Source organism: Theobroma umbraticum, unplaced genomic scaffold (genome assembly GCF_002168275.2).
Source record: "Theobroma umbraticum cultivar Fairchild unplaced genomic scaffold, ASM216827v3 scaffold_51.0, whole genome shotgun sequence".
Taxonomy (NCBI): Eukaryota; Viridiplantae; Streptophyta; class Magnoliopsida; order Malvales; family Malvaceae; genus Theobroma; species Theobroma umbraticum.
In genome coordinates, this window is record NW_018397260.1 from 6,556,119 (window position 1) to 6,582,136 (window position 26,018).

A 26,018-nucleotide genomic window follows, 5' to 3' on the forward strand; every position below is an offset into this window, starting at 1 on the left:
AATTAAAATACTATTTTTAATATGATGTTGAATTTACTTGATATAAAACTTATTAGTTAATGAGATAAATGTCGTGAATCGTTGACTTTGCTAGATCACTCACCCATTTGGATGGTGCTTTAAAACTGCTTTTGCTATCAAGAGTCTGGTAGCACCATGGCAGAAATTTTGTCTTAGCATTCTTTTTCAGTAGGGAACACATTACAAGCAGATTTGCATTTGCAACACAGAACAAATGACAGTTTGCACAAATTCTTTCTTATTGAAAAATTTTACATCTTTGAGAGAGTAAGGCTGTGGGTGAGGAATATCATTCCTGAGTCTGAAAGGGCTTGTATGCCTTGAGGCTTTGCGCCAGTCCTTGAATAGATCCAGCTGCAGCAATGAGCGATACTATCAAGCAGGCCCAGCTCAGAATCTTCAGCCACATCCACCTGAACGAGTACTTGGGCATTTTCGTTTGTGCAATGTGCATCTCGATGGGGAAGTAGACTGTCAGTGGCCAAAACGAGGCTGCTCCGATAAGACCTAAGAAGTCGTTGAAGAAGGGGAATATCATGGCTGTCACGGCGGTCACAATAACGAACGCTGTCCTCCACACCAACCTGAAGAAGTTGATATAGTAGATACCGTAGAATGGAACATCAACAGCATGTTCACTTGTAATGAACTTGTTGTCGGGCCAGTGTCTGGCGCACCACCCCTCGACGAACCCGAACACCGGTTGGCAGAAAACCTGGATGCATGTCAATCAAGTTTAAGCAAAGGTGAATAGCAGTGAACTTGTTTCAGAGGTACATGTTCCAAGGATTGTAGGCATTACCTGGTATGCACCAATAAGATGGACGGCAATGCAGACGTTAGCAAAGTCAATCATCCAAAAGGGTTCATAGAAACCGAACCCGGTCAGGAAATTTCCTGGTGCATCGTTTCCGAATGCTGCATAACCAACAAGGCCGCAAAGGACATAGAACAAAGTAGTTGTTGATACACCAATGCTAGTTGCTCTCTTCATGGACTTGTTCTCTGGTGGGCTCGATTTGATCGTGTCCTGCCATCATAAAGTCCCATATTTCTCAGCTACACCAGCAATAATAAAATGGTTGTTTTACCAACGGAAGTACTAGTTCCTATCTATTGCGACGAATCGAGAGGCTGCACTTCAGAAAAAGGTGATTCGTTTTTAAGATGAGATGAACTAGATTGGACGTCACAATCGGCTGTAATACTGTTCATGGTAATTGATAGCACACTTTTCAAACGATGGTGGGCAAGGAAAGATCGAATTGGAGAGAGTACAAATGGGGCTGCAACTTCTTCCTTTTGGTAAAAAAGCCAACAGAATCAGTGGCCCAAGTTCTGAAAACAATTGTGGTCCACCAGATTTGTGGTCCATTGGAATCTTAGTACCTCGCCGTTCTACAGTAACTCTTCCTGTTCGTTCGACAAACTTCTTTGATTTATTATTATATTTATATTATTATATATTTTTTCCCCCCACAGCCCTCCATCTCTGAACATTCATCCCAACGGCTGAAAAATTCAAGCTGAAAACGTAACTTGCCTTTCCTAATTCCTACTACCACTGGCCCCCACATCTCAGGACCGCCACCGAAAGAAAGGCAGCTTTCATGCTTTAGGTGACCCTTTTTATTACACATTCCAAGCCTCCCTTTGTTTTTTGTTACTATATATCTTTTAAAGATTCTTACACGTATAATTTCACATGCTACGTTCTTGGATACACCCCATAAACTAATCAAAATACCTAACAACAATCCTTTCATTTTTGAAGGGTTGTACTTGTTCTTTATGTGCAGGAATCTGGGGAAAAAAAATTAGGGTAAACAACCACCATTTCATGCCGACATTTAATCAGGCACACATCTCAACCTCCATGCATTCATCACATGATCTTGTTCATTACCATTTTTTCTTGAAGTATATACTGTACTAATGTTATGCATAAACCTACCATGCTACCTACATACCAGCACCATTAATACATATACCTACTTGCATACTATACGTGCAAAAATATATACAAGTGTGTAAAAATATCATATATGTGTGTGTGTGTGTGTGTGTGTGTGTGTGTGTTTAAAGTTAAATAAATTAATTAATGTGTGATGATGGAAGAATACTTGCCTGAATCTCAATGAGGACGGTGGAGTAGGCATAGGCAAACGCAATGTCCCCGATAGCTTGGAATGTCCTCCAAACCTTTTCAGATCCTGACACGTCCACGCCTACTGTCACTCCAGTTAAGCTTGTCCTTACATGTCCCCCACCTTGATGTTAAGTTCACGGAAACAAATTAGGTTTAGATGAAATTCAAGCCACTCAATCGAACTGAATAGACAGAAACGAAATTAATTAATAATTTTGTTTTTTTGTTTATGTGGATATGCGAGCTTTTTCTATCTTTCTCTCTGTTACCTGCAACTTTGGCTATGGAGAGTCCAAGGCCAATGGAAGAATAAGCAAAAGACATGATGGCCGCGAGAATTGAGAGCCATGAAAGCTTGTGGAAGTTTGGTATTTGGCTGAGAACGATCTGGATGCAAGCGAAGATGACCATGAAAGGGTAGTTTGAGGTTTGGCACTTCACATGATGGCCGTGCTTGTGGAAGCAATTTGACCTTTTGACGGCCCTGATAACAATGGAACGGCAGACAACAAAAGAACAATTATAAAATCATCGTCACTGTAAATTTCAATGCATTAGTCAAAAAGAGTAGTTTATAAGTAAGAGAATTTCAAAGTTTCAAAGTCAGTTCTGTTGACTATGCTTACACCATGCTAATTGATGCTGTGATAGTGTAACCAATGGTTACGCCAATAAGATTTCCATACTGAGCCAATCCACATAGCTGGACTTTTCTTCCTCCTGGAAAAGGAAAATGAAAAAAACAGAAGCATTGAATTTGCTGTTTCATTAATCATCCTGTCAAACACAGTTGAATTTTGGATATTGAATAGAAATATCTACATGGGGAAGGAAGTAATTTCTCTATAAAATATATTTTCTTGGAACTTTAAACAAGTTAAAGAGGTAGGAGCATAAATCAGACACCGCAAACAATCACTTATGGTATTAATGTGAAGATGGACTGCTGATATTAGTACCTAAGTAAGCTCTAACAACATCCATGTAGGTGTAGTTTCTCTTTCCATGGACAGGGTCAGGAGCCCTATAGCAATCAGCAAGAAGGCTGGAGGTGAAGTAGGTGATGAAGGAGAAAGCCATAAGAACAGCTGGTCCAGCCACCCATCCCAACTGGGCGATAGCCCATGCAAGAGACAGCACTCCAGAGCCAATTACAGCAGTAATAATATGAGCACTTGCAGTAAGCCAAGTCCCTTCAAATCAAAACCAACGCCACATCAAAGAAAAATTTATAACCCCCATAAAACATTGACAGAGAAAAAAAAATACATGCAAAGAAGGATAATAGGCATTGCGGGGGGGAATAACTACCAGTTCTCTTGACTCGACCATCATCATCCAAGTTCTTCTGGATATCACCATTCTCATAATCTCCAGGGTTTTGCTCAATGAACATGCTGGTCTTTTGCATCTCTCTGGCCATCCCTCTCTCTTTTCTCAAACTCTCTGAACTGTTCAAGCTAAAATAGTTAATGAAGACAAGACAATGTTTTTGTGGGGCAGTAATAAAGAAAGTAGAAAGTTGGAGGCAAAGGTCAAATGGCAGCGTTGGTTTGTGGCAAATGTCGAAACAGGGTAGTCTAGAAATTATGAATGAAGCGCTATGGGAAAAGTATATAGGATAGGAGAGGAAAGGAAAATAAAGCTGGCTTGAGCCTATGAGGAAATGATACAGAGTTTACAGAGGCGCGAGCATATATAGGGCTTGGTTGGAGCGTGGGAGTGGAAATTAACAGGTTTTTGGGCACAATCGATGGCCGTCGTTCGTGCTTTCGGGGTCTTCTCACAACGCGCGGTCCCCACACCTTGGTTTTGGGGAATATGTTTTACATGGTAGCCATCCATTGTGATATTTCGACTTTGACTATGCCACTTCCTTCCCCCTCCTTGCACCTTCCTTTGCTTAGTCGGTTCCCTGCTAATTTTGGGTTTAGAGTTCCATCAACTTTTCCCCAAGACACTGAGGAAGACACGTAATTAGAAATTTGATTGACCCCTCCAGATGCGGCGTTGGCGGGTATCAGATGCAGGCGAAGATCATTTTTATGCTTTAAGTGCTCAAAAGTAATGGTAATGGATGCTTTGATGAGGTTTTTGGTGAATCACGCTACACCTTGACTTCCAAGTGATCTAAAAATGATAATTATAGTAGGTTTCACAATTCGCTTTACGAACCGACTTGTTTTAATAAATTCTAAACATTCCACGACTACAAAGTTTAAGAATTGAATCAATGGTTCATGAAGATTGCAAGAACAAAATAATAATAAAGCTAAACTTATTGAGTTGAACTAGTGATTCCTAGCCAGTGCATCGATTATCACTCTTAATTATTGTACAAGAGAGTCGGCCCCAATGTTGGAGGGAGTAAACGATGTTATCTTTTCATATATCTTGGATCCAATAGAACATTTTTGGCTTTATTTTATATTGGTCTCTTTTCCAAACATGCCAATATAATTAAGTATACACCAAGCCTTTGCGCACATTAGCCATGGAATTTGGCAACCTTATAGCTCAACCGTGAACCGTGCTTTGATAATTATAAGTTCCATGACTTTTGTTCTTTAGATAATGGAGCGGCTTTTAAATTTCATAGGTGACAACACTTTGAACACTCTGGCCTCCCCTTGCATCCCCTACAGTGATAATCTGACTTCTTCCGCAACGGCAGGTTTACAATCATAGTAACTTGTTCTGATATATTGTACAGTACAGCAGTCCTAACTGGTCAATTCCCCTACTCCCTAACCCCGGATAGTTTTTGACTATGAACACATTGGCTCTGGTTTGGGTTTGAAAACTTGGTTAATTTGGGACAACATGCAAACCCAAATGACAGGTTTGATGACTGAATGGGAATTCAACCTTGTACTATGGCACAAAAGGGTCAATAAACATTCATTATCTGAGGACTTGGTCGGTACTTTGGTTTAATTACTTGGCGTATGGTTGTTCTAGATAATCAAAGCTGAAAGGCTAAACGAAAGGATCGAAGAGCAGAAACATCCACGTCGAAGAACCAGGACAAAATAAGACATTAAAAACCATACGCTAGAGACTGTAGGTGAGATTTAATTAACGTGTCGAAATATAGAAAATATTCTGCAAAGGGACAACAATGCTTTCGAAACCAGATATTAAATAAATGATGCGAAATTAATCAGATAATGATAGCCTGTTATTATTGACTCAATGGTTTCCTTGCTTTCTCTCCAAGTTGGCAAGTTAACAGAGGAAAATGCAGAGGAAAATTTGTACTATTGGTTGGAATATGTTACGTGTCACTGGTAGCCGCGTCTTGTTGCTAACCATTTTTGTTCAGATTTGGCCTTGGCCTTGGACAAGATGTGAAGCAGAGGTCTTTTCTTTTGTTTTCTTTCTCCGCCCTTTCTGATTTGTTTTTCGTGTTCACATGTGAGGAACGACTCCTTTATATGGTGTTGCATACGTGAGCATGGGACTTGGAAGTTCAATTATTGAGCAGTTCGTTGAGTGAAATAGAATTTGGATTCACGAGGCTGAGATGGGGTTGACTCGGTTGAGTCATTTCTTTCATCTTGCATTGACTGCTAGAATAGAAACGTGAAGTTTTTTGGTACTTGATCATGGTCATGGGATGTTGGACTTGAACTAAACCTGCCAGGTTCATGTACAAAACATGAGATAAATCCTGGAAAGAGTAAACGATGCATTGATGAAGATTCTGAAAATCAAGAAGCAGAAGTTTGCTTTGTACACTTATCCCTTCTCAGCTTGTTGCTTACCGCCTTTCAGCACTTAAAAGAGTAATAATTGGCATTGTTACATGTCACATTCATTCATCTAATTAACCTGTACTTTCCACGCATAAATGCGAGACTTTTTATGCGCAGGCAAAGTGTCATTATAGTTTAATGGAACAATTATAGACAGACACCTGAATACAACGATATTCCCCAAATTTTCAACATTGACAGCTCTCCAATTGCAAAGAATTGGACTAGAAATGAACGGAAAGTAAACCTCAAAAAAGAAAAATAAGCGAGTCCTGAATAATGAATGAAGAGATAGATGGTAGGGGGTGGAGGGTGTAAAAGATTAGGGGACAAAGAACAATGAATAAGCTTAAAAGGACGCCATGTGTGTAGGACTTCGTCTGGAGCAGCCCACGAGTCCTGTTTTGAGCGTATCTTATCTCCAGCAGCTCATGGCTTTCCTGAATAAAGGATGGCAACTAAAAGAAAAACAAGACAGATGGGTCCCTTTAACTGAGACGTGCCATTCTTGGATTTTGACTGCAACTTTGTTGTGGTCACAAGCCTGCACTCTAACCATTTCTAACCCAGTGGTTAATTACAAAGCTAAAGATTTAACGTAAAAAATGAACTAATTTTCCATGGATTTCCATTCAGAACATCAACTTTTTTTCATTTGTTTTCCTTTTGAATCAATAATATTAGCAAGGGACCACGCTTGGGTAATGACCTGTCTCGACTCTGTTATCAATTTCTCCTTTTTTTTTCCCTTAGTTCACATCTGCTTTATGTCATTCTAAGTGACATTCTAGTCTCCTCAGGTCTAAGTCAATAAAGAGTTTTTAGGACGTCAGAGGTGTGCAATGGTTCAAGGAAGGATTGTCTGGGGTCCATAGATTTGGATCGAGGTCTCGTGATTTATGGTTCAAAATTTTTTAGAATCATATTTTTAGTATGATTAATGATTTTAGACATTTATTAATGATCTCTCTTGGACAGAAAGGTCGAGTTTTGGATTAATTTTAAATTAATAGTTATTTTATATAAAATAAATTGAATAATTTCATATTATAAGATTTTAAGTCTTAAAAAAAAACTATACTTAAGCTCTATTTTCAATTCTAAAAACTTCTAGAAGTAAAGTTTTCTCGTTCGAAACATCTAAATTTGTAATTTTGATTTTCATAACTTATAGGTTACAAAAAATTCGTTTCACTCTCTAAATTTAAATTTTTGAAGTAATTTTGATACTCTTAAGCTCTTCAAGATAAAATTACTCAAGTCAATAACTAGTTCTAATATAATTTATAATTAGGTTAGAAATTTTAGCTAACGATTATCAGATTTAAGGCTAAGTAATGAAGTTAGTGTAAGTATTAATGATTATTGGTGAAGGTTTTGTCTAAAGAACAAGGTATTAACAATAGATTAATTATGGATAAGTGCTCTCGAAGAAGTTGATATTTTGGAGAGCTCGAGTCTTCGTCAAAAGGTGCTAGAGTAAAAGGCACGCTTTGAATAGGTGAGTGTTTATGGTATTTTGAAAGTATTTTGACATATAAATACGAAAGCATGTTTGGAATAGCATTAGGAATGCTTGTGATGAAAACATGAGATTGTGGAATGAATGATGATTGATACCATGTTTTGAATATGGTTTTGGAAGTGTATATGAAATATATGTATACCTATATATGTATAAAACTGATTTTGTGAGAAACAAAACTTTCAATGCTTTTGCTCTTCAAAATGTGAATCGAGTTTGAAATTGTGATTGATGTATGAGATACATGCCTTAGCATGTTTTGAGAACTTGATAATTGAAATTACTTGCTCATAGTATGTTTTGAATTTTTTATTATTTGGCTTGTGAGTTAGAATTTGAATTGTAATTAGAATCACATGCCTCTTAGTATGTTTGGAATGATTATCTTGTGATTTAGTCACACTATGTTATACTACGTGACATAACCTTGAGTTAGGATTGTTTTTCATTTGCAGAGATAACTTTTTATTTTGAAAATGCACCAATAGATTTTGAGTTCGTTCATGATTAGTTTATCTCTCTTAACAACCGGGAGGTTTATAGGACTATGATGTGTCCCAAGGTCTAAGAATTGTGTGGATGTTTGAGCAATGATTTGAGGAAATGTGCATATTTGATATAAATTATGTTTGCAAATACTCTTTTGTGTAGTTTGTTCTCCCTCCCCTTTTCCGCTCATTGAGATTTTATATCTCACCACACATAAATTATATTTTATTTCAGATCAATAGATTTTGAATTGGCATCCATGGAGAGTCACTCTTTGATAGGTGATTGTCGGGGCACTCAGTTGGTTAAGGTTTTTGTTCCTATATTACTTCATTGATCGAGTCATCAATTGTTGATTTTTCATATGCTTGATACAATGTTTAATGTTTGGCCAATGTAAGGCTTGAGATCGTGTTTAAGTTTCATATTTACAAGTTATAATGATAGTTATGTACAATCAAAGTGGATTGTTTTGAAATGTTGAATATTACTTTTGAAGTATATATATTTAATTTAATTATATATGCGCCTTGTGGGAGTGTATTGAATGCCGGGAAATGGTTCAAAGATTAACTAATCAGGTACTTCATGAATAATTGATTAATAAAACTAAAGACTTAAAGTAAAAAAAAAAAAGAAGAACTTTTCATGTGTTTTTCCTCAAAACATTAACTTTTTTTTATTTGGGTAATTTTTTTAATCAATAATATTAGCAACGGACCACGTTTGGGGAATGACCTACATGTCTGAATTATGTTATCAACCTTTCCTTTTTTTTTTTGTCATAATTCAAATATGCTTTATGCCATTCTAACTATCAATCTATTGCACGTTTGATTTTCATTTAAAGACAGCTTGGCATCCTGGTGCCAAGGGAGGGATACCCTCTTTTTACCCCGATTGTCACTGGCCCCTAGTCTAGTGTAGTGGGAGAAGCACTTCATCGTGCTAAAATTTGTGCCAAACGACATCTAAGTTAACAGGGAGTTCCCTAGACATTAGAAGTTAGCAATATGATCACTCACGGGTGATCTAGAATTCATTAATTTAAATCGATTTTGTAACTTGATTGGTGATTTATGATTCAAGTTTTTAAAATCGATCTTACATGAATAGTTTATAATCCGATTTTAAAATTGTCGACTTGAGCGATTAAATCGTAACTTATCCTTTTTGGATATGTATAGGAGCATTCTTAGTTGCATGGTTAATCAAAAATTGCTTTAAATGAATGATTGTGAATGAGGAGGGAGATGAGATGCCAACGCGGTGCGGAAAGACTATTATTCTTTTGTATTGCTTGCGAACATCAAAATTTAACTAAGAAAGAACAAATTCCCAGTCAGGATCGTTAGACTGAAGCACTAACGATTAAGAAGAATCTTTTGCTCATGATCATCCACTTGAAATTTGGTGACTAGTTAGAGATGATATTGCACTAAAAATACATTAGTGTGGGATAAGATGAAACCAATTATTCAGATGCTTTTGCTTTGTTGTTTTCCCTTTATTTAGTACGGTTGTGCCTAAATGATTTGTCACATCTCCTCAGCTCGGGTGCTTCAGCTTCTAAACACATGATCCTCCTGTCTCTCATTTGGCATCTTTCCTGTTCTCCATTGATTCTTCAGGAAAGTGGAAGCCAATCAGCTCCAGACCTAATTCTAGACACCAGTCTGGGAAGTTGTCTTTCAACACATGGTATATCTTAGTGCTATGACTTAACAAGCGGTGGTAGCTAGCAACTTCTTTGACGAGTCAAGAGAACAGAAATTACATGTTAAACATGACCCTGGCAAATTTTTCCACATGAGAAGATCCCCCTTGAATTTCCCTTAACCGCACACGCAACATTATATATATATATATATATTATAATCTCCTTACTTAAATCAGGAATTGATCTATAAAGCTTGAAATTTTTGACCTTGTTAGTAGTTATTAATCTGTTGACTATGGAAACCAACCAGCCACCCTACCTGGCCCATGATATATTCAAAAAGGTCCATGGAGACAAAAAGAAAATGGCCTCCATTCTCATAGCTGTAAAGCCTTTAGCCCACTTTGTATTTTCTTATTTCTAAGTAACCCTAAACCCTGCTTTGAATCCTGGGAAGTCCTGCCTTTTTGTTTATTCCCACTTTTTCCGTAAGACGTCGGCTCGCCCCTCAGGCCACAGACTGTAATTCCCACAATGGACCGCCATGATCCGTCCAGAGAAAAATAAGTACCAGCTGAATTATTATTATTATTATTTCAGCATTTGACAAAATTTTGAGAGTTTGGCCCACCCTAGACACCTAGCCAGAATTTGGGTCCAAAATGGGCTCTAAACTTTTTGACAAATACCCTGGAAATGTCCCCTAGCCTTGTTACATCCTACACGTGACTGTCCCATCTATCTTCATTTCGGCTCATTATTGTTTTCTTGGAATGGCTCTGGCTTTTTAGCCTTTCCTTCAATCATGACCAAATTTAATGCCCTGATTTCCTCCCTTGGGCACGTATACGAGCACTAGCCTTGCTCCTCCCCCTTCTCTTTTTGACTGGAAACAGCTTTTAGAAAAACCTCCGTTATCACGTGAAATAATGCTAGCTCACCGGCTCATAATTCAAGCCTGTGCAATATCAAAATACTCTGAGATCTTAAATACTTTACATTTACTAATTTTGATGACAAATTTATGACAAATAGGTTGTTATAAGTATAAGTAGAGATGTCAATAACTATCTTATAATCAGATGCTCGAGAATATATGACTTGATTAAAAAAATTAAAATATTTTATAATTGATTTCAAATATAATTCAAATAGTGAAATTATTATTGAAAAAGAATTTAAATAATATTTGAATAATAATCTTAAGATACATACAATTCGAATTTAATTATAAATAATAATTTTTATTTAATTTTTATTTATAAATTTCTTTGAATTAGTATAATATTTATTAAAATTTATTAGTGGTTATATATATAATTTAAACCATAATTTATTTTTTACAAAATAACTTTAATTTATTCATTTAATTTTTATTAATTATACACATACAATTAATTTTAAATTTATTTTAATTAAATATTTAATTGATACGTATATTTAATAAGTAATTTTTAAAATTTTTGAGTACGAATTCAGATCATAATTTTAAAATTTAAGTGAATATTTATAGGTTCCGTTACCTAATTAAATATTCAAGTTTGGATGAAAATACTTTAAAAATAATAAATATTTTACTCCTTGATATTTTTAATTATTTTATTTATTTAATAAAAATTTTACATTTTGAATAGGATAATGAATACATTAAATTTAAATTGAATCATTTAAATGAAAATTTGAAATTATATTATAAGAATAATTGTTTTGTGTAAAGAACAATAAGTCTTAATCATGATTGTAATTAAAATAAGTAACTAATTAACATCGTAATAATGGGCTTAACTCAGTTGAAAAGGAAAGGGTAAATAGACGGAGGGGCGACCCGAACCAAGACCGAGGTTTGACGAGAAGGGGCCGTTGTTGGTGTTATTATTATGGTCGTTCCGGTCTGGTCTGGTTGGACAGATTTTGGCGCAAAGCAAGACAGCGTCGTGTGTGTACTTGGAACTCCAAAATAACACGTTAAATGAGGACATCATCGTAAAATTGACTAAACCAAACATAAAGAAGAGAAATTTAAAACATCCTTTTTTTTTTAAATGCAAAAATAAGATCACCGTATTCCACGAGATCTTTATTTCATTTCCATTTCCATTTCTTTTTCTTTAATAATCTCTCCTCTTTTTTTTCCCTGTAGCTATAACACCAAAAAGCTGCAAACCCTAGCTCCGGATTTTGTCCCACAAAAAAATAAATTTGCAGATCTGAGCCCAGGTTTGTCCTTCTTCTGTTTCTTTCTCGTACCTTTTTTTTTTTGGCTCATCATTGGCTTTTTTAATTATTTGCATTTATTTTTATTCAATCATCCATTTCATGTCCTTTTTGCTTTTTTTTTTTGTATTTGTTGAGGTTGTAAATTAACTTCACAGTTTAATTTTGAAGAAAGATAGCTGGATTCTGTTAATAATCTCAGAATGTCTTTTTCTTTTTTTCTTTTGTATAAAAAAACTAATTACCTAGGTTTAAACAGCGATGTTGTTATAAAATAGCTGCCTTTAATGCAAAAGAATTAAGTGCTTCATTAACATTTATCATATTGTAATTCTACTTTGAAGTTCTGAGAAAACTATGCGGTTACTAATTTCGGAATTATTATAATTTTTCTTTAAAGTTTGTTTGTTATGATTCCTTGTCTGCAGCCATTGGCATTTATTCTGTACAAGGGGAATTAAAGACTGCGGATCGTATAAGAAAGTTCTTTAGAGTCTTGGTCTTACGCGTGGTTGCCTTGTTCTTGGATGATTCTATGGGAGTCAAGAAAATGCGGTTTTGAGCAGGAAGCTGGATGTTGTTACTTAAGAGTGAAAAATAAAAGAGGGATGCGAGTTTTGTGGATACTTGATTCCATATGTTACGACGTCTTGGATGGTTAATTGGCTTGAATAATAAAAGTGGACAAGCAAAGAAGTTACCAGATGCAAAGCCACTCCTGGCTAAAGTACAGCCAGCGGTCATGTTGGACACTGTCCAGGAGATTGCAATTTACATCCATAGGTTTCATAATCTTGACCTTTTCCAGCAAGGGTATGGGGTGTTTTTGTATTTTTTTTTTGTTTGTTTGAATTGTGCATCATATCCTTCTTACATTTCTTTGCGTGCTTAGATGGTATCAACTTAAGATTACCATGAGATGGGATGATGATGAGCATGATTCTATAGCAACACCTGCGAGAGTTGTGCAATATGAAGGTAATTTGTTGAAATTATAGTCGCCTTGTCTTCTAATGCTCATTATTCATTTGCCTCCGTTCCTTTCTAAAACAATGTGATAATTGTCTTAAGGTTAGAAATGAATTTTTAAAAAAATTATTATTTGTTATTCTAGTCAAGAATATATTATTAACCTATAAAACATTTGAAATGTAGCTACATTCTGGCATTTTGTATTGAAACTGGTCCCTTTAGAGAGACTTAAACAGGAACCTTGCAGTTCACAAAATTGGGAAGTGCCACTGCTGATAGAAGCATATGCTATATAATGCAACTGAAGTAAACAAATTTATTTTCCTTTAAAACTCGACCATTGGTTTTCTTCTTGTTCAATGGTGAATATGTTTGAAACTATTTGTTGTTTTCACCTACTTATTGAAAATTTTCATTTACTATACTCTCAAAGTGTAATGCAATGGTCTTTTCAAACAGTACTTTTTCTTAATAAGATCAGAAAATGTTGCAGCTCCAAATTTTGGTTCTGATGATGGATATGGCGTATGGCGGATTGATGATACAGACAACAGTTTTGCAACGCAGCCTTTTCGAATCAAATATGCTAGACAGGATGTTCTTTTATCCATCATGGTTGCATTTGATCTACCTCTTACTGAAAACGAGGTAGGCAGTCTCTCTCTCTCTCTCTGCACACACCCACACCCACACCCACGCACTACACACTCCTTTAGCCGGGGGGCTGACTGCATACATTGCCTGAACTTACTTGGCTCTAAACCGCCGGTGCCACTGACTAGCATCCTCATTAGTAAATACGTCACTTAATGTTAGTCTATGAGAGATTGTAGTTTTTGCCCTTATTAAATGCTAAAATCTCAACTCCAACCATACGGAAAATAGAAATGACATTGGGCTTTCTTGAAAGTAATGATATTAATCAGTATTTATTCTTCAATTAATTTTGGTATTCAGAAAGGACATGCATAGAAGCTTTTCTACTTTGGGTGGTTTGGCTATTGTTGAGACATTAAAGGTCAATATTTCTATGTCCTATTATGGTGCTGATGATCATTATCTGACAGGGTCCTTCCTCTTCAGCTGTCATTTTGAAGTTTGAGCTTCTGTATGCTCATGTATTGGAGAATGGGTAAGTTGAGGTCCTGTCTTCATATTACTGCATGATCAAAATTTAAAGTTGGTACTTTTTTTCGTTGTTTGTGTGGGTGTGCATGCATGCGTGTGTGTTTCATTTCTCATTATTTTCTTTTGCATGAGTTAAAAGAAGATGCCCAAAATTGATTGGAATCCACTGCATTCAGTTTTGAGTTTCAGGCTTCTCCTGATGGTTGCCCTGCTGCTGTCCATGAATTCCGAATCCCTCCTAAAGCTCTTTTAGGACTGCATTCATATTGCCCTGTTTATTTTGATGCATTTCATGCCGTTCTTGTTGATGTAAGTGTTCACATGAGTCTGCTAAAAGCTGGTTCTCGCAAGGCTGCAACGAAGGTACCCAGGTTTGTCACTGATTCTAGAAACAACAATGGCTAACCTTCTCACCCATCATGTTCCTTTCTTTACCCCTTTTGAACCTTTTTTTGTTCCTGGTTTTGGGGTTTAGGGTGGTTCTTGGTGGAAATGAGAGAAAGGGAGAGGGGTGGTTTCAATTATTAAGTAAATTGTGCTCTGTTGATATGTTGAAGTAACTTGACCAGTTGAATTATTTCAGCGCTCCTTATACTGCTACTGATGATGTTGCTGGTGAAAGTATTGATGGATCAACTCAGGTTTGTTTGAATATTGATATACAATAACCTGCCCCTATTCACAGCTTGGTCTATTTGTGCATCTGCTTGATTGTGGCTAAACATTCAATAGTCTATGTTTTGTTTTGTTCTGTGATTTTGGGTGATACACCAACACTATTTGCAGAAAAAAGAATGTGGCTTTGGGGAATATCACACATATAAATGTTTTCTGGCTACAATATAAACTCAGAATCTAGCCTACAGGGTGTACACATGAGACTGAGAAATTTAGGACCTACAGTTAATCATAGAAATGAAGTGCTTATTTTGGGGGTTACTTTATTCATTGGAGTGGTGGAAATTGTGGGTGTATCGGAGTGATTGGAATTTATGAATATCATGAGGCTTGTATTTAAAATAAAAATGTTAGATATAGCCTTTTTGTGTTTTATTTCTGAGTATTGTGGGTTTAATAAAATTCTTTTTTGGGGGATAAAAATCATTAGAACTTCTTGAGGATTTACTTAGGAAATAGTTGAAATTCATCTTATAATGTCCTTGATAATCAATAATTTATGTATTGATAGTTCAATTATGTGATTGACCAGGTGCTGGATGAAGGGTCTTCTACTGATCTGAAACAGGTCATGCTTGTTAAGGCATTATTAAATGCTCGTGACACACTGCTTGTAGAGCTACAAAAACTTGGCAATGCTATTAACCAAGCTGTTGAGTTGAATGAATTTACATCCAAAATGAACGATTTGAAGTTGTTTGATACCTTGCTTCAAGCAAATGAGGTTACTGCTGATGGTGAAGTTTCAGGACAAGGCAAGCCACAAAATGGTCTTGAGGTCCTTGTTTTATTTTATCTAGCAGTGCACTCATATTCCTATTTTTCATTTCTATAGTTTTTTAGTTTTTATAGATTAAAATTATAATAGCTTCCTCTCTTTAACAGCAAGTAAATGGCAGATCAGAATTTCAAAGTGATAGATTGCTCCAGAATTTATCCAAGGAAGATATAATTAAAATGTTTCATCTAGCGGGTGATCAAGTGTTATATTTATGGAACACTTTTCTGAATTTCCACAGGTTAGCTTATGCGTTTTAACTTCCAGTTGTAGCTGCTGTCATTAGACATTTTCTCTCAAATATTGGAGGCATGTTAGTCTCAGTTTCCTCTTTATTAGCACTGAGTTTTTTTCATCATCTTAAAATATTACATTCAGCTACCTATGTTTTGCACCAATCAATTTGTTACACAAATGTGTACCAAATAGTGACCATTTTTAAATTCTATGCAGTAATACTAGCAATTGAAACTTTGCCACTTGGGTTCAGCTCACATGATAAGGATGGGGTGGTGTTTTGGTAGAATCTTAAGTTGGATTTGTAGTGCTTCCTCTTGTTTGAAAAATGAAATGTTATAACCATGATAGATGCTTTTAAAAAGCCTTCAAATTGAAAGAAAGGATTTTCTGGATTATTGAATAAAGAGTTCCACTTGAATCATAATTTATCTTAAAGCTAATTCTTTCTATGGACATTTGATATCCCTGGTTGACTTGGACACTGCATGCTTGAACCTGTTTACCGACTGCATTTATTGGTTAAATTTATGCTGTTGTAGCATGTTTGATGCTGTTCCTTGACGTATCTCAAGTAATATGGATAGCGTCAGGGCATTTGTTGTGACCCTGTGATGCTGTTGGGATTATCAACTTGCTAATTAAGGAGGCCAATTATGGAGCTTTTCCTGGATGATGTAATGGAACAATGCCTTCAATTTACTTTGGCTCCAAATATTTGCTTGGACCTCCACTTATTTGGACTTTACTGATCTTTTTATCCCTAGCTAGTAACTACCTATCAGTAGAAAAGATGTGTTGAGCCTCTTAATATAGCTTTAGTATCTGTGCTTAAAGGTGTTGAAATTGTATTTCTTCTCAGGGATAACAAAACACAGATATTTGAATTCCTTCGTGATGCATGGGCTAAGGATCGAAGAGCTGAATGGTCAATATGGATGGTATACTCCAAGGTTGAAATGCCTCATCATTATATAAATGGCGGTTTTGATGAGTCTTCCCACCAAATTGTGCATAAAAGGGGTTCAAGTTTGTGGAAGTTAACTGATGATGTAAATAAACATTTATGTTTTCATTGTGTAAATATGTTGCTCTTGGCTTATGTATTCGGTAATGAGCAACAATGGTTTTTCACTTCTTGGTTTCTAATTTTGGAAAACTGATCTTGTGGATTGCAGCCTGCACAGATAGCAGCTATGCGGGCTGAGCTTCATCGGCGAAGTATTGCACAAATGAGGGTAAGTTCTTGTGTTTAGTGCTTATTGTCCTTGGTTCCAAATATCTTAGTTTACCAGCAAGGATTGTTTGCACACAGATTAACAATCGATCAATCCAAGACATGCAAATATTTGGAGATCCTTCAGGAATTCCTATTGTAATTATAGAACGTGTGATGAACGCACCTCGTCGCACTTTTAGTGATAACTCATACTTGAGGAATTTGGACATAATGGATTCAGCAACCTCACACACTGGTCTTAGTTCTGAAGCTGGGAAAAGGCCATCAAATACAAGTGCCCCACAAAATGGGCGTGATTTGAAGATTGTTGTCTTTGTCCATGGGTTTCAGGCAAGTTTGCTCTCCCACGCTTGTTCTTTGGGTTGTAGTTTTGTTGCCTTAATTCAATCTTGTCTATTCCCAATGAATCATTTGACTCTGAGTATGTTTTAATAAACACCTGAAGTAATTTTATGCACATTGAAGGGCACTTAAACTATGACTTCCCAAAATTGAAGATATGGGTATGTGCCAATCAGTTTAGAGTGCAAAGCCTATTCTTTCTTTTATGGTTTTGATAGCTAGGGAGTCTTATTTGATGTTTATATGATTATGACCCTTGTTATGTTCAGCATTGTCATTTTAGTGGCAGATTAGTGAGTGAATTAGTTAATTTGTCTAATCCTAAATAGGGGCATCATCTGGATTTGCGGCTTGTCCGGAATCAATGGCTTTTGATAGATCCCAAGATAGAGTTTCTTATGTCAGAGGTAAATGAAGAGAAAACATCTGGAGACTTCAGAGAAATGGGACTAAGGCTGGCACATGAAGTGATTTCTTTTGTTAAAAAGAAAATGGATAAAGCTTCAAGATCAGGACGCTTGAGAGATATCAAACTTAGTTTTGTTGGGCACTCTATTGGAAACATCATAATTAGAACAGCATTAGCGGGTAGATGGTCTTGTCCTTGAAGTTGTGTTTCCCATTTTTACTATTTTGAAATGTCTGTTAGAAATGTGTATTTCTTTCTGCAGAGAGTGCTATGGAACCTTACCTAAGATTCCTCCATACATATGTATCTCTATCTGGTCCACACTTGGGATATCTATACAGTTCAAATTCTTTATTCAATTCTGGGCTGTGGCTTTTGAAGAAGCTCAAGGGTACGCAATGCATTCATCAGCTCACTTTTACAGATGATCCAGATATCCGTAACACTTTCTTCTACAAACTTTGTAAGGTATGAAGAACAAAGTCACTTTCTGGTTTGAGTTTTCCGTTTTCCCTTTTTATTACCCTCTATTGTCTTGATTGAAAATTTTGCTTAAGGCATGTCAGAAATATAAAACTTATTTCAAGCGCTGAAGTTCTGAATCGGTTTCTTTGCCTCTTGCAGCAAAAAACACTGGAAAATTTCAAGCATATAATCCTCCTCTCTTCACCCCAGGTATTCCATGCCTATTGCAGATTATTTGTCTTCTTGAACTAGTTTCAGTCATTGGGCTGTTTGTGAGTTTGATGAAAACTGAAGAGTTTAATTTAGAACTGTTTAGTGATAATAGAATAACTGCATAATTTAAAGGTTCATTGGATGTTCAATGTTATCCTTCTACCCATAAGGTTATTGACAGAGGACGTCTTTCAGGATGGTTATGTTCCATATCATTCTGCCAGAATTGAGTCATGCCGGGCAGCATCAATGGACTACTCCAAAAAGGGAAAAGCATTTTTGGAGATGTTGAATGACTGCTTGGACCAGATACGGGCCCCTACCTCTGAGCAGCGGGTGTTCATGCGCTGTGATGTCAACTTTGACACATCCTCATATGGCAGGAACTTAAACACATTCATCGGACGGGCTGCTCATATAGAGTTTTTGGAGTCAGATCTTTTTGCTCGGTTCATAATGTGGTCATTCCCAGATCTATTTAAGTAAATTATTGTGGGAGTCCCTGATTTCTGTCGGTTTACCTTCTCAAGCCTGGTATCTAGTTAGGTTGCCAATTGCAGAGCCTGTGATCACTGTTTCTAGTTTTCAAGCATCACAGAGCAACACTGGCCTTGCTTTTGGTGTAGGGTGTGAATGGCAGCCACATTCTTGCACATTGGACGTGTGGATAGATGCATTGAGATGGTAGCCGCTGTAAATTATTGGGTTGAAGATGCTTCTTTTGAAACGTTGTATCTTCATCTCGACGAGTATTTTTCCCCTTTACACGAGCGTTGTTGGCTTAGCATATCTCAGAATACAATTTCAAGTTAGAGCGGCCAAGGTTTTTACAGTAGATATTGTCTAGAAAACTAGCAATGTAAATCCAGTAGGTTAGATTTACGATTACGATTTTACTCAATCACTGGGTTCCTAGCAGAGAGAATGATCATGCATGTAAACTAGCCGAAGCAGGGGAATGGATTCTGCACACAATGAGTGCAGCACTATAATTTAGGTTGACATTTTGTACCGTATGTGAATATTATGCTGACTTATTCCCCTCTGCAGCTGCTAATGGTATCGCATTTGTACTATTTTAGGTTTTTTCTACTAATAAATACAAAGCAATATTTCCTTGCATAAAAGCTACAAGGCAGGCATTTTCCATATGATGACAAACCTAAATAATCTCATAAAAAGACAGAGGTGTAAAGGGTGAGCATGGCATTGATGGCTTATAGTTCTGTGTCAAACTTCCATGAGATTCAGGCCTGAAAGTCTTCGAAATTTTCCTTTGTTCTCCCTTTGTAGTGAGAGAGAACGAACAAGACTAAAGTGAAGAAAAAGGGGGCCGTGGGTGATGAGGAAAAACAGGGTCACATATTCCAATTCTAATTAGTGAATTTGTTAGTAGATATTTAACAGTTTTTGTATTTCAACACTTCATTGTGTGGGACTTATGAGAATTTTATTTTGAATTTCACACACAATAGAAAGTTTAAATATTGAATTATTTATTAACAATTAGCCAATCATTTATCATGAAATTAAAATTAAAACAAACATGATTTTTTGAAAATACGTTTTATAATGAAATTAAACAGTCAACATTCAAGTGTGATTTAAGGTTCATTTTAATTGCTTAATAAGTTAGTTATGGAAACAATCCAACCTAATCCTCTGGCAAAATCCAAAAAGGTAACAACAGTAAATATATTTTAATGGAACCAATGCTGATACGCTGACGTGGCATAACCTGATCGGCGAACTGACAAAAACCTTTCCGGGCCGAAACGAAATTCACGTCCACTAGAATCCTGATGTCACTATGTTTCTGTTTTGGTTGAAGGTTGACCAAGATCCTAGCAGCAAAAGAATCCGTATTGGATAAACGTTAACAAAATAGGAAAACAATTGAAAATATTTTATCCAACAAAAATCTCTTAATTGGGTCAACAGCCATATCTGCTACTCCTATCTTATAGAACCTCTTGAGTTTCTAGATGTTAGTTATAGCTTTAATTGCCTTCACTATATAACCGAAACACCTGACTCAAGCTGCATTGCCGCTTCCTCTTCACTTCACTTGACCACACAAAGCATTGGGTTGCTTTTTTGTTTCCAAAGATGGCGGATTTATCTCTTCCTCATGACGCTCTGTTCCTTGGTCTTGACAGCTCTACTCAGTAAGTCTGTCTTGGTCTCCGTTTAGTTTCGTGATCCCATGTCATCAAGCAGAAACAACAAGTACCCATGTTGCCAAATTGTGTTTTTTCTTATTCTAATGTTTAAATAAATGTTTTTTTTTAAATTAAAAGAGTGAAAATTTGAGGCTGTTATGATCAGGGTTTAAATCCTATGCCACTAAGCCAAAACTAGAAGTAACCCATGTTGCCATATTGTGTATTGTTCTTCTTATGTTATGAAAAATTTGGATTTTTGATGCTGTTATGATCAGGGCTTATCCAATTGGGTCTGTTTGTTTATTGAAAATTCTATGTATTTTAAAAACTAGAATCGAATTGCTGTGAATTCACCGTTTGAGATGCACCTTTGATCTTTTCCTTTTTCCGCTTGTATAAAGGTCGTTGAAGGCAACTGTTTTGGACTCCAATCTTGTGATTGTTGCTTCAGAGCTTATTCACTTTGACTCTGATTTGCCTCATTACAAGACCAAGGATGGGGTTTATAGAGACCCTTCTGATAATGGCAGAATTGTTTCACCCACCTTAATGTGGGTGGAGGCTTTGGATCTCATTCTTCAAAAACTATCTAAATCCAATTTGGATTTTGGGAAAATTGCTGCCATTTCTGGTAGTGGACAGCAACATGGCAGTGTTTATTGGAAGAATGGTAGTTCTGCATTATTATCATCGTTGGACCCCAAGAAGCCATTAGTTGATCAGCTTGGCAATGCCTTTTCTATTAATGAATCGCCAGTATGGATGGACTGCAGCACCACAGCTCAGTGTAGAGAAATAGAGAAAGCTGTTGGAGGTGCATTGGAGTTGTCTAGAATTACGGGTTCACGTGCTTATGAGAGATATACAGGACCACAAATTCGGAAGATATTTCAGACACAACCAGAAGTTTATAAGAATACTGAGAGGATCTCTCTTGTTAGCTCTTTCATGGCATGTCTATTTATAGGGGCTTATGCTTGTATTGATGAAACTGATGGTGCAGGGATGAATTTGATGGATATAAAACAAAGGGCTTGGTCTAAAGTTGCTTTAGAGGTTTGTTTAGCATGCTACCTAAATCTGTGTTTTTTGTTCCTTTATCAATCCCCAAACTCTTGTTGATTGATATTTTCTTATGTTATATGATGTTATTTTCAATGCTAAGGCTTTTATTGAAATGATGATATATTTGTTGCAGGCTACAGCTCCAGGTTTGGAGGCAAAGCTTGGAAAGCTAGCTCCTGCTCATGCTGTTGCTGGTTCTATAGCTTCCTATTTTGTGGATAGGTTTGTAGTATATTACTTGCTAAGAATTTCACCCTTGATTATCTGTTGCTAACATTTCAATGTTATTTTTGGGTTTGAATTTGGTATAAAACTCATACCATTTGCATTGTCCATGATACATGCTTCCTTGTGGTGTTGAACCACACTCTACTTTGCATAGTATAGTTTGTTTGGGCTTCAAATTTGTTAGTGCTTATCTATACATTCTGGTAAAGTATTTGCATCTATGTATTTGATTTTGGGCATTAGTTGTATACTTCAAATTTTGTGAGATTATGACTCTTCTAGATAATGAATGGTTACATATATTCCCCTTAGTATGCTATGATATCAATCAAAATACCCTTGTTTTCGTGCCTGTGTTTCAATAGGTATATTATGTTACATCTCTCTGACTACATATAGAGACAGCTTGAAACTCATTAATGTCTTTTCAGGTTTAAATTCAATAAGAATTGCCTGGTTGTTCAGTGGTCTGGAGACAATCCTAACAGCTTAGCAGGTCCATGATTCTCCTCATCTATTTTAAATTGAATTCTTTCTGAGACTAATTCTGGTACTACTCAATTATGCTGGTTTGCTAGTCAATTCCTTATGCTCTAATAGGTTATCATGTGTCTCCTTTCAACATTCATTCAACCTTCATTTCTACTTCAAGGAATATTATTCTGTCCTTCAAAGTTTTAATCTATTACATAGAGGTGAAGACAGCATAAATGTATGTTGAAATACCTCCACTTTAGAAAACTCAGAAGAGGGGAAGAAGAGATAAATCCCAAAATCTACCCCATCTTGATCCTTTACTTCACTTTACATACTCTCCGGTGCATTTGAAATTCTTTGTGGTGTAGGCAGCCAGATAAATGTATGCACCAGTACCCAGCATCCATGTCTGACTCAATACGACTTAGCTTAAAACATTAATAGATTCACTGGGGTAAGATGGCCCATGACAATATGATTAATTAAGAACTAAGGTAACGATGCGAGAAAAGTAACAATAAACAACAAATAAATAACCATAATAGATTAAATTATCTCATACTGCTATTGACAATGTAGAGCTAGAAGGATAGCATCTGTATTTTGTATACTGTTATAATTCTTTGTCTTAACTTTTCATCAATTAAAAACATTTTGGGCATGCAGGTTTAACCCTAAACACTCCTGGTGATCTGGCAATCAGTTTGGGCACCAGTGACACTGTAAGTACTGTTTATGCTCTTTATTTGATCAGTAGCGATCTCCATGCTTTCTCTTATTCTTGGAAACTTCATATGCAACATCAGTGAGGAAATGTGTTAAGTCCCATGTCTGGTCAACAAAGATTCCTATGTGAAACTTTAAGTGGTAGGTCCTACTTCAAAGGTGCAAGTCTTAGACTCCCTTGAAGCTTTTGGTTGCTTTGTCTATGACAATGCAACTTACCCTGAGTGTTTTGGAAGAGTTTCTCTTCAGGATTCTGATTGCATGTGCACTGGTAATACTATTTTGCTTTGTGTTTCATGTGCATCTCTTTTTTTCATTATCTCTGAAACTTATCTATACGTTATCATGACATAGATTCTTCCATTGGAAATTGTCAAATTTTTCTGCATTATACTTTCGTTTTTCCTTGAACAAATTGAACTTAATGCACTGCAAGCTCTTCCTTTGATCACTACAAACATATTTATGAACCATCTAACAAATGGATTGAATGACATTTAGTAGTGGTACTATCTTTGAGAAATTGAACTTCCTTTTGTAATATTTTGTAGCTTTCCTCACTAGTTGTATTTCCCAGGCTTGCAAGTTATTGTTTAGTCTACTATGCAAACGGATTCAGATGTTAGTCTCTTAATCTGTGCCCTCACAATGAAGTCTAACTTGATTCTGCCCATGCTTGTTGCAGGTATTTGGGATCACTAAGGATCCTCAACCTAGATTAGAAGGGCATGTTTTCCCAAATCCTGTTGACACAGAAGGCTACATGGTGATGTTGGTTTACAAAAATGGGTCTCTGACGCGTGAAGGTAGCAGAAATTCCTTCCTTTTTGTTTGAGATGAAGCTGACTGTGATTATCTAGGTATCTAACATGGCCTCCATGTTAATTTAGATGTTCGTAATCGCTATGCGGAGAAATCTTGGGATGTTTTCAACAAATTTCTAGAGCAAACTCCTCCTCTAAATGGTCAGTAAATATGTTCTTTTACTCACCTCTCCTGAATATGAAGGTTATTTGTTCTCTATTTTTCATTCAATTTGCTGAAACAGGTGGGAAGATAGGTTTCTATTACAAGGAGCATGAGATCCTTCCTCCTCTGCCTGGTAGGTTTCAAGTTTTTTCTTCTTGCATGTCTAAGGCTTCAGTGAGGAGATCACCTGTTAATTGGATTGTTTAGTTTCATAATTATTTTGCTACTAATACATGAAGATCATTAATTGGCGTGCAGTGTAGTCAATTGAATGATGGGAATAAATATGAACAGCATGGGAAATTTTTATGATGGGATACTTTGATATGGTGATCTTCCAATACACATGCAACCTGGGAATAAGTCATGTTTACACCATAATTTAATATCTAAGCAATCTACAACCGTTCCAAGCCTTGAATAATCAACTAAGAGGTTCTTTGCACATTCAGTTGGATTCCATCATTACCTTCTTGAAAATTTCACTGGTGAAACCGTGGATGGCTTGAATGAACAAGAAGTGCTAGAATTCGATCCTCCTTCTGAGGTAATTACTTATAAAATAGTTTTGTGTTATAAACTAATGAATTTCTACCACGGCTCTTTGTTGGAAAGCAATTGATTTGTTTTCAGGTTCGAGCCTTGATTGAGGGTCAATTTCTCTCGATGCGTGCTCATGCAGAAAGATTTGGAATGCCTTCTCCTCCAAAACGAATCATTGCTACTGGTGGAGCATCAGCAAATCAAAGCATTCTGAGCTCAATTGCATCCATTTTTGGGTGTGATATTTATACAGTCCAAAGACCTGGTACGTTGCTATATGTTGTTTTCTGCATTGGTTTACAACAAACCATTAATGCAATGAACTCAGCCCAGATTTGTGCCAATTTCAAATTTTCAATCTATATAAGTTTTTGTCATATTGTGTGAAGTCTGAATTACCCGATACTTGTTACTTTGGCAGATTCGGCTTCTCTAGGAGCTGCATTGAGGGCTGCTCATGGTTGGCTGTGCAGCAAGAAAGGCAGTTTTGTTCCGATCTCATCGATGTACAAGGACTTGGGGAAGACATCTCTCAGCTGCAAGCTCTCCATGACTGCTGGAGACCAGAATCTGGTTTCCAAGTATGCCATACTGATGAAGAAGAGAATGGAAATTGAGAACCGCCTTGTCAAAAAGTTGGGCCGTTGCTAGATGTAAAGTCAGTTTAATGAGGTGTGAGAAGGGAGGTCTGAGTGGGAGCCTTTGTGATAAATGTCTACAAACAACAATAAAAGTTATTTCGTGATTAATTAAAATTATTTTCACCTTATTGTTTAATCAGTCTAACATGGTTATGCTTTGCTTAAACCTTATTCTCTTTTGAATTTATTTCGTTCATCAATAGTGTCAATTGATATAAGGTGGCGTTTGGTATCAGGGATGTAAGCCACATTCCCTGCAATGTGGCTTATTAAATTACATTACAGTGTTTGTTTTGTAACAGATCACTGTAATGTAAGATTGCAATGCAATCACATTGCAGCCAATGGATGTAATGTGATTGCAGTTTAAAACAATGCAATCACATTATATTCACTCTGTAATTTCTTAAAGAAATTTTACCCTTCAACTTTATTATCTTATTAAAAATATTTTATATATTATCATTAAAATAAATAATAATATAAGAATAAATTAATAAAATAAAATATAAAAAATTAATATTTATATAATATAGATAAACAAATTAAAATAAAATATATAATATAAAAAATATATTAAAGAAAGAAAATAAAATATAAAATATTATAATAATAAATAAAAATAAAATATATGAATTAAAATATATTTAAGAATGATATTATATAAAAATTAATAATATAATATAAAATATATTAAAATAAAATATAAATATTATAATAATAAATAAAAATAAAATATATGATATTAAAAATATATTTAAGAAATGATATTATATAAAATTAATAATAAAAAATATAATATATTAAACTTATATTTTAATAATTAGGGGTAATTTTGACAATTAGCATTACATTCCACTAAAGTACTTATAAACCAAACACTGCAATGTTATCTTCTTTGCATTTTAATCATTATTTTACTTACA

General features: G+C 35.8%; 3 protein-coding genes across 3 annotated transcripts; 2 read left to right on the forward strand and 1 right to left on the reverse strand.

The window, feature by feature from the left end:
- Positions 1–157: 157 nt before the first annotated feature.
- On the reverse strand, positions 158–3,857 carry LOC110416453 (amino acid permease 6-like). Its single transcript, XM_021428449.2, has 7 exons — positions 3,482–3,857; positions 3,130–3,363; positions 2,797–2,890; positions 2,440–2,654; positions 2,149–2,291; positions 824–1,051; positions 158–736 (listed from the first exon to the last, which is right to left on the reverse strand). The coding sequence occupies exons 1-7, from the start codon at positions 3,591–3,593 to the stop codon at positions 311–313; spliced, it is 1,452 nt and encodes a 483-aa protein (XP_021284124.1). The 5' UTR covers positions 3,594–3,857; the 3' UTR covers positions 158–310.
- A 7,731-nt stretch (positions 3,858–11,588) lies between these two features.
- On the forward strand, positions 11,589–19,354 carry LOC110416758 (Putative serine esterase family protein). The gene is made up of 16 exons (XM_021428829.2): positions 11,589–11,819; positions 12,245–12,629; positions 12,709–12,794; positions 13,282–13,436; positions 13,856–13,920; positions 14,093–14,287; positions 14,500–14,557; positions 15,127–15,372; positions 15,480–15,613; positions 16,472–16,661; positions 16,788–16,847; positions 16,925–17,179; positions 17,521–17,779; positions 17,863–18,068; positions 18,225–18,275; positions 18,474–19,354. The coding sequence occupies exons 2-16, from the start codon at positions 12,454–12,456 to the stop codon at positions 18,762–18,764; spliced, it is 2,427 nt and encodes an 808-aa protein (XP_021284504.1). The 5' UTR covers positions 11,589–11,819; positions 12,245–12,453; the 3' UTR covers positions 18,765–19,354.
- A 710-nt stretch (positions 19,355–20,064) lies between these two features.
- On the forward strand, positions 20,065–25,288 carry XK-2 (xylulose kinase-2). Its single transcript, XM_021429661.2, has 11 exons — positions 20,065–20,446; positions 20,845–21,499; positions 21,642–21,730; positions 22,168–22,232; positions 22,880–22,935; positions 23,625–23,745; positions 23,830–23,904; positions 23,988–24,041; positions 24,361–24,455; positions 24,542–24,716; positions 24,873–25,288. Exons 1-11 carry the CDS (start codon positions 20,388–20,390, stop codon positions 25,100–25,102), a joined length of 1,674 nt encoding a protein of 557 aa, XP_021285336.1. The 5' UTR covers positions 20,065–20,387; the 3' UTR covers positions 25,103–25,288.
- The last annotated feature ends 730 nt before the right edge of the window (positions 25,289–26,018 follow it).

Coding starts and splice junctions, on each gene's coding strand:
- LOC110416453 (XM_021428449.2), bottom strand. CDS start 3,593: ATGGCCAGAGAGATGCAAAAGACCAGCATGTTCATTGAGCAAAACCCT. Junction 2,891..3,129: donor TGTTGTTAGAGCTTACTTAG/GTACTAATATCA, acceptor TTCCTTTTCCAG/GAGGAAGAAAAGTCCAGCTA. Junction 2,655..2,796: donor ACAGCATCAATTAGCATGGT/GTAAGCATAGTC, acceptor CATTGTTATCAG/GGCCGTCAAAAGGTCAAATT.
- LOC110416758 (XM_021428829.2), top strand. CDS start 12,454: ATGTTACGACGTCTTGGATGGTTAATTGGCTTGAATAATAAAAGTGGA. Junction 13,437..13,855: donor TACCTCTTACTGAAAACGAG/GTAGGCAGTCTC, acceptor ATTATCTGACAG/GGTCCTTCCTCTTCAGCTGT. Junction 17,180..17,520: donor TCTTTGTCCATGGGTTTCAG/GCAAGTTTGCTC, acceptor AATCCTAAATAG/GGGCATCATCTGGATTTGCG.
- XK-2 (XM_021429661.2), top strand. CDS start 20,388: ATGGCGGATTTATCTCTTCCTCATGACGCTCTGTTCCTTGGTCTTGAC. Junction 20,447..20,844: donor GGTCTTGACAGCTCTACTCA/GTAAGTCTGTCT, acceptor GCTTGTATAAAG/GTCGTTGAAGGCAACTGTTT. Junction 24,456..24,541: donor AATTCGATCCTCCTTCTGAG/GTAATTACTTAT, acceptor ATTTGTTTTCAG/GTTCGAGCCTTGATTGAGGG.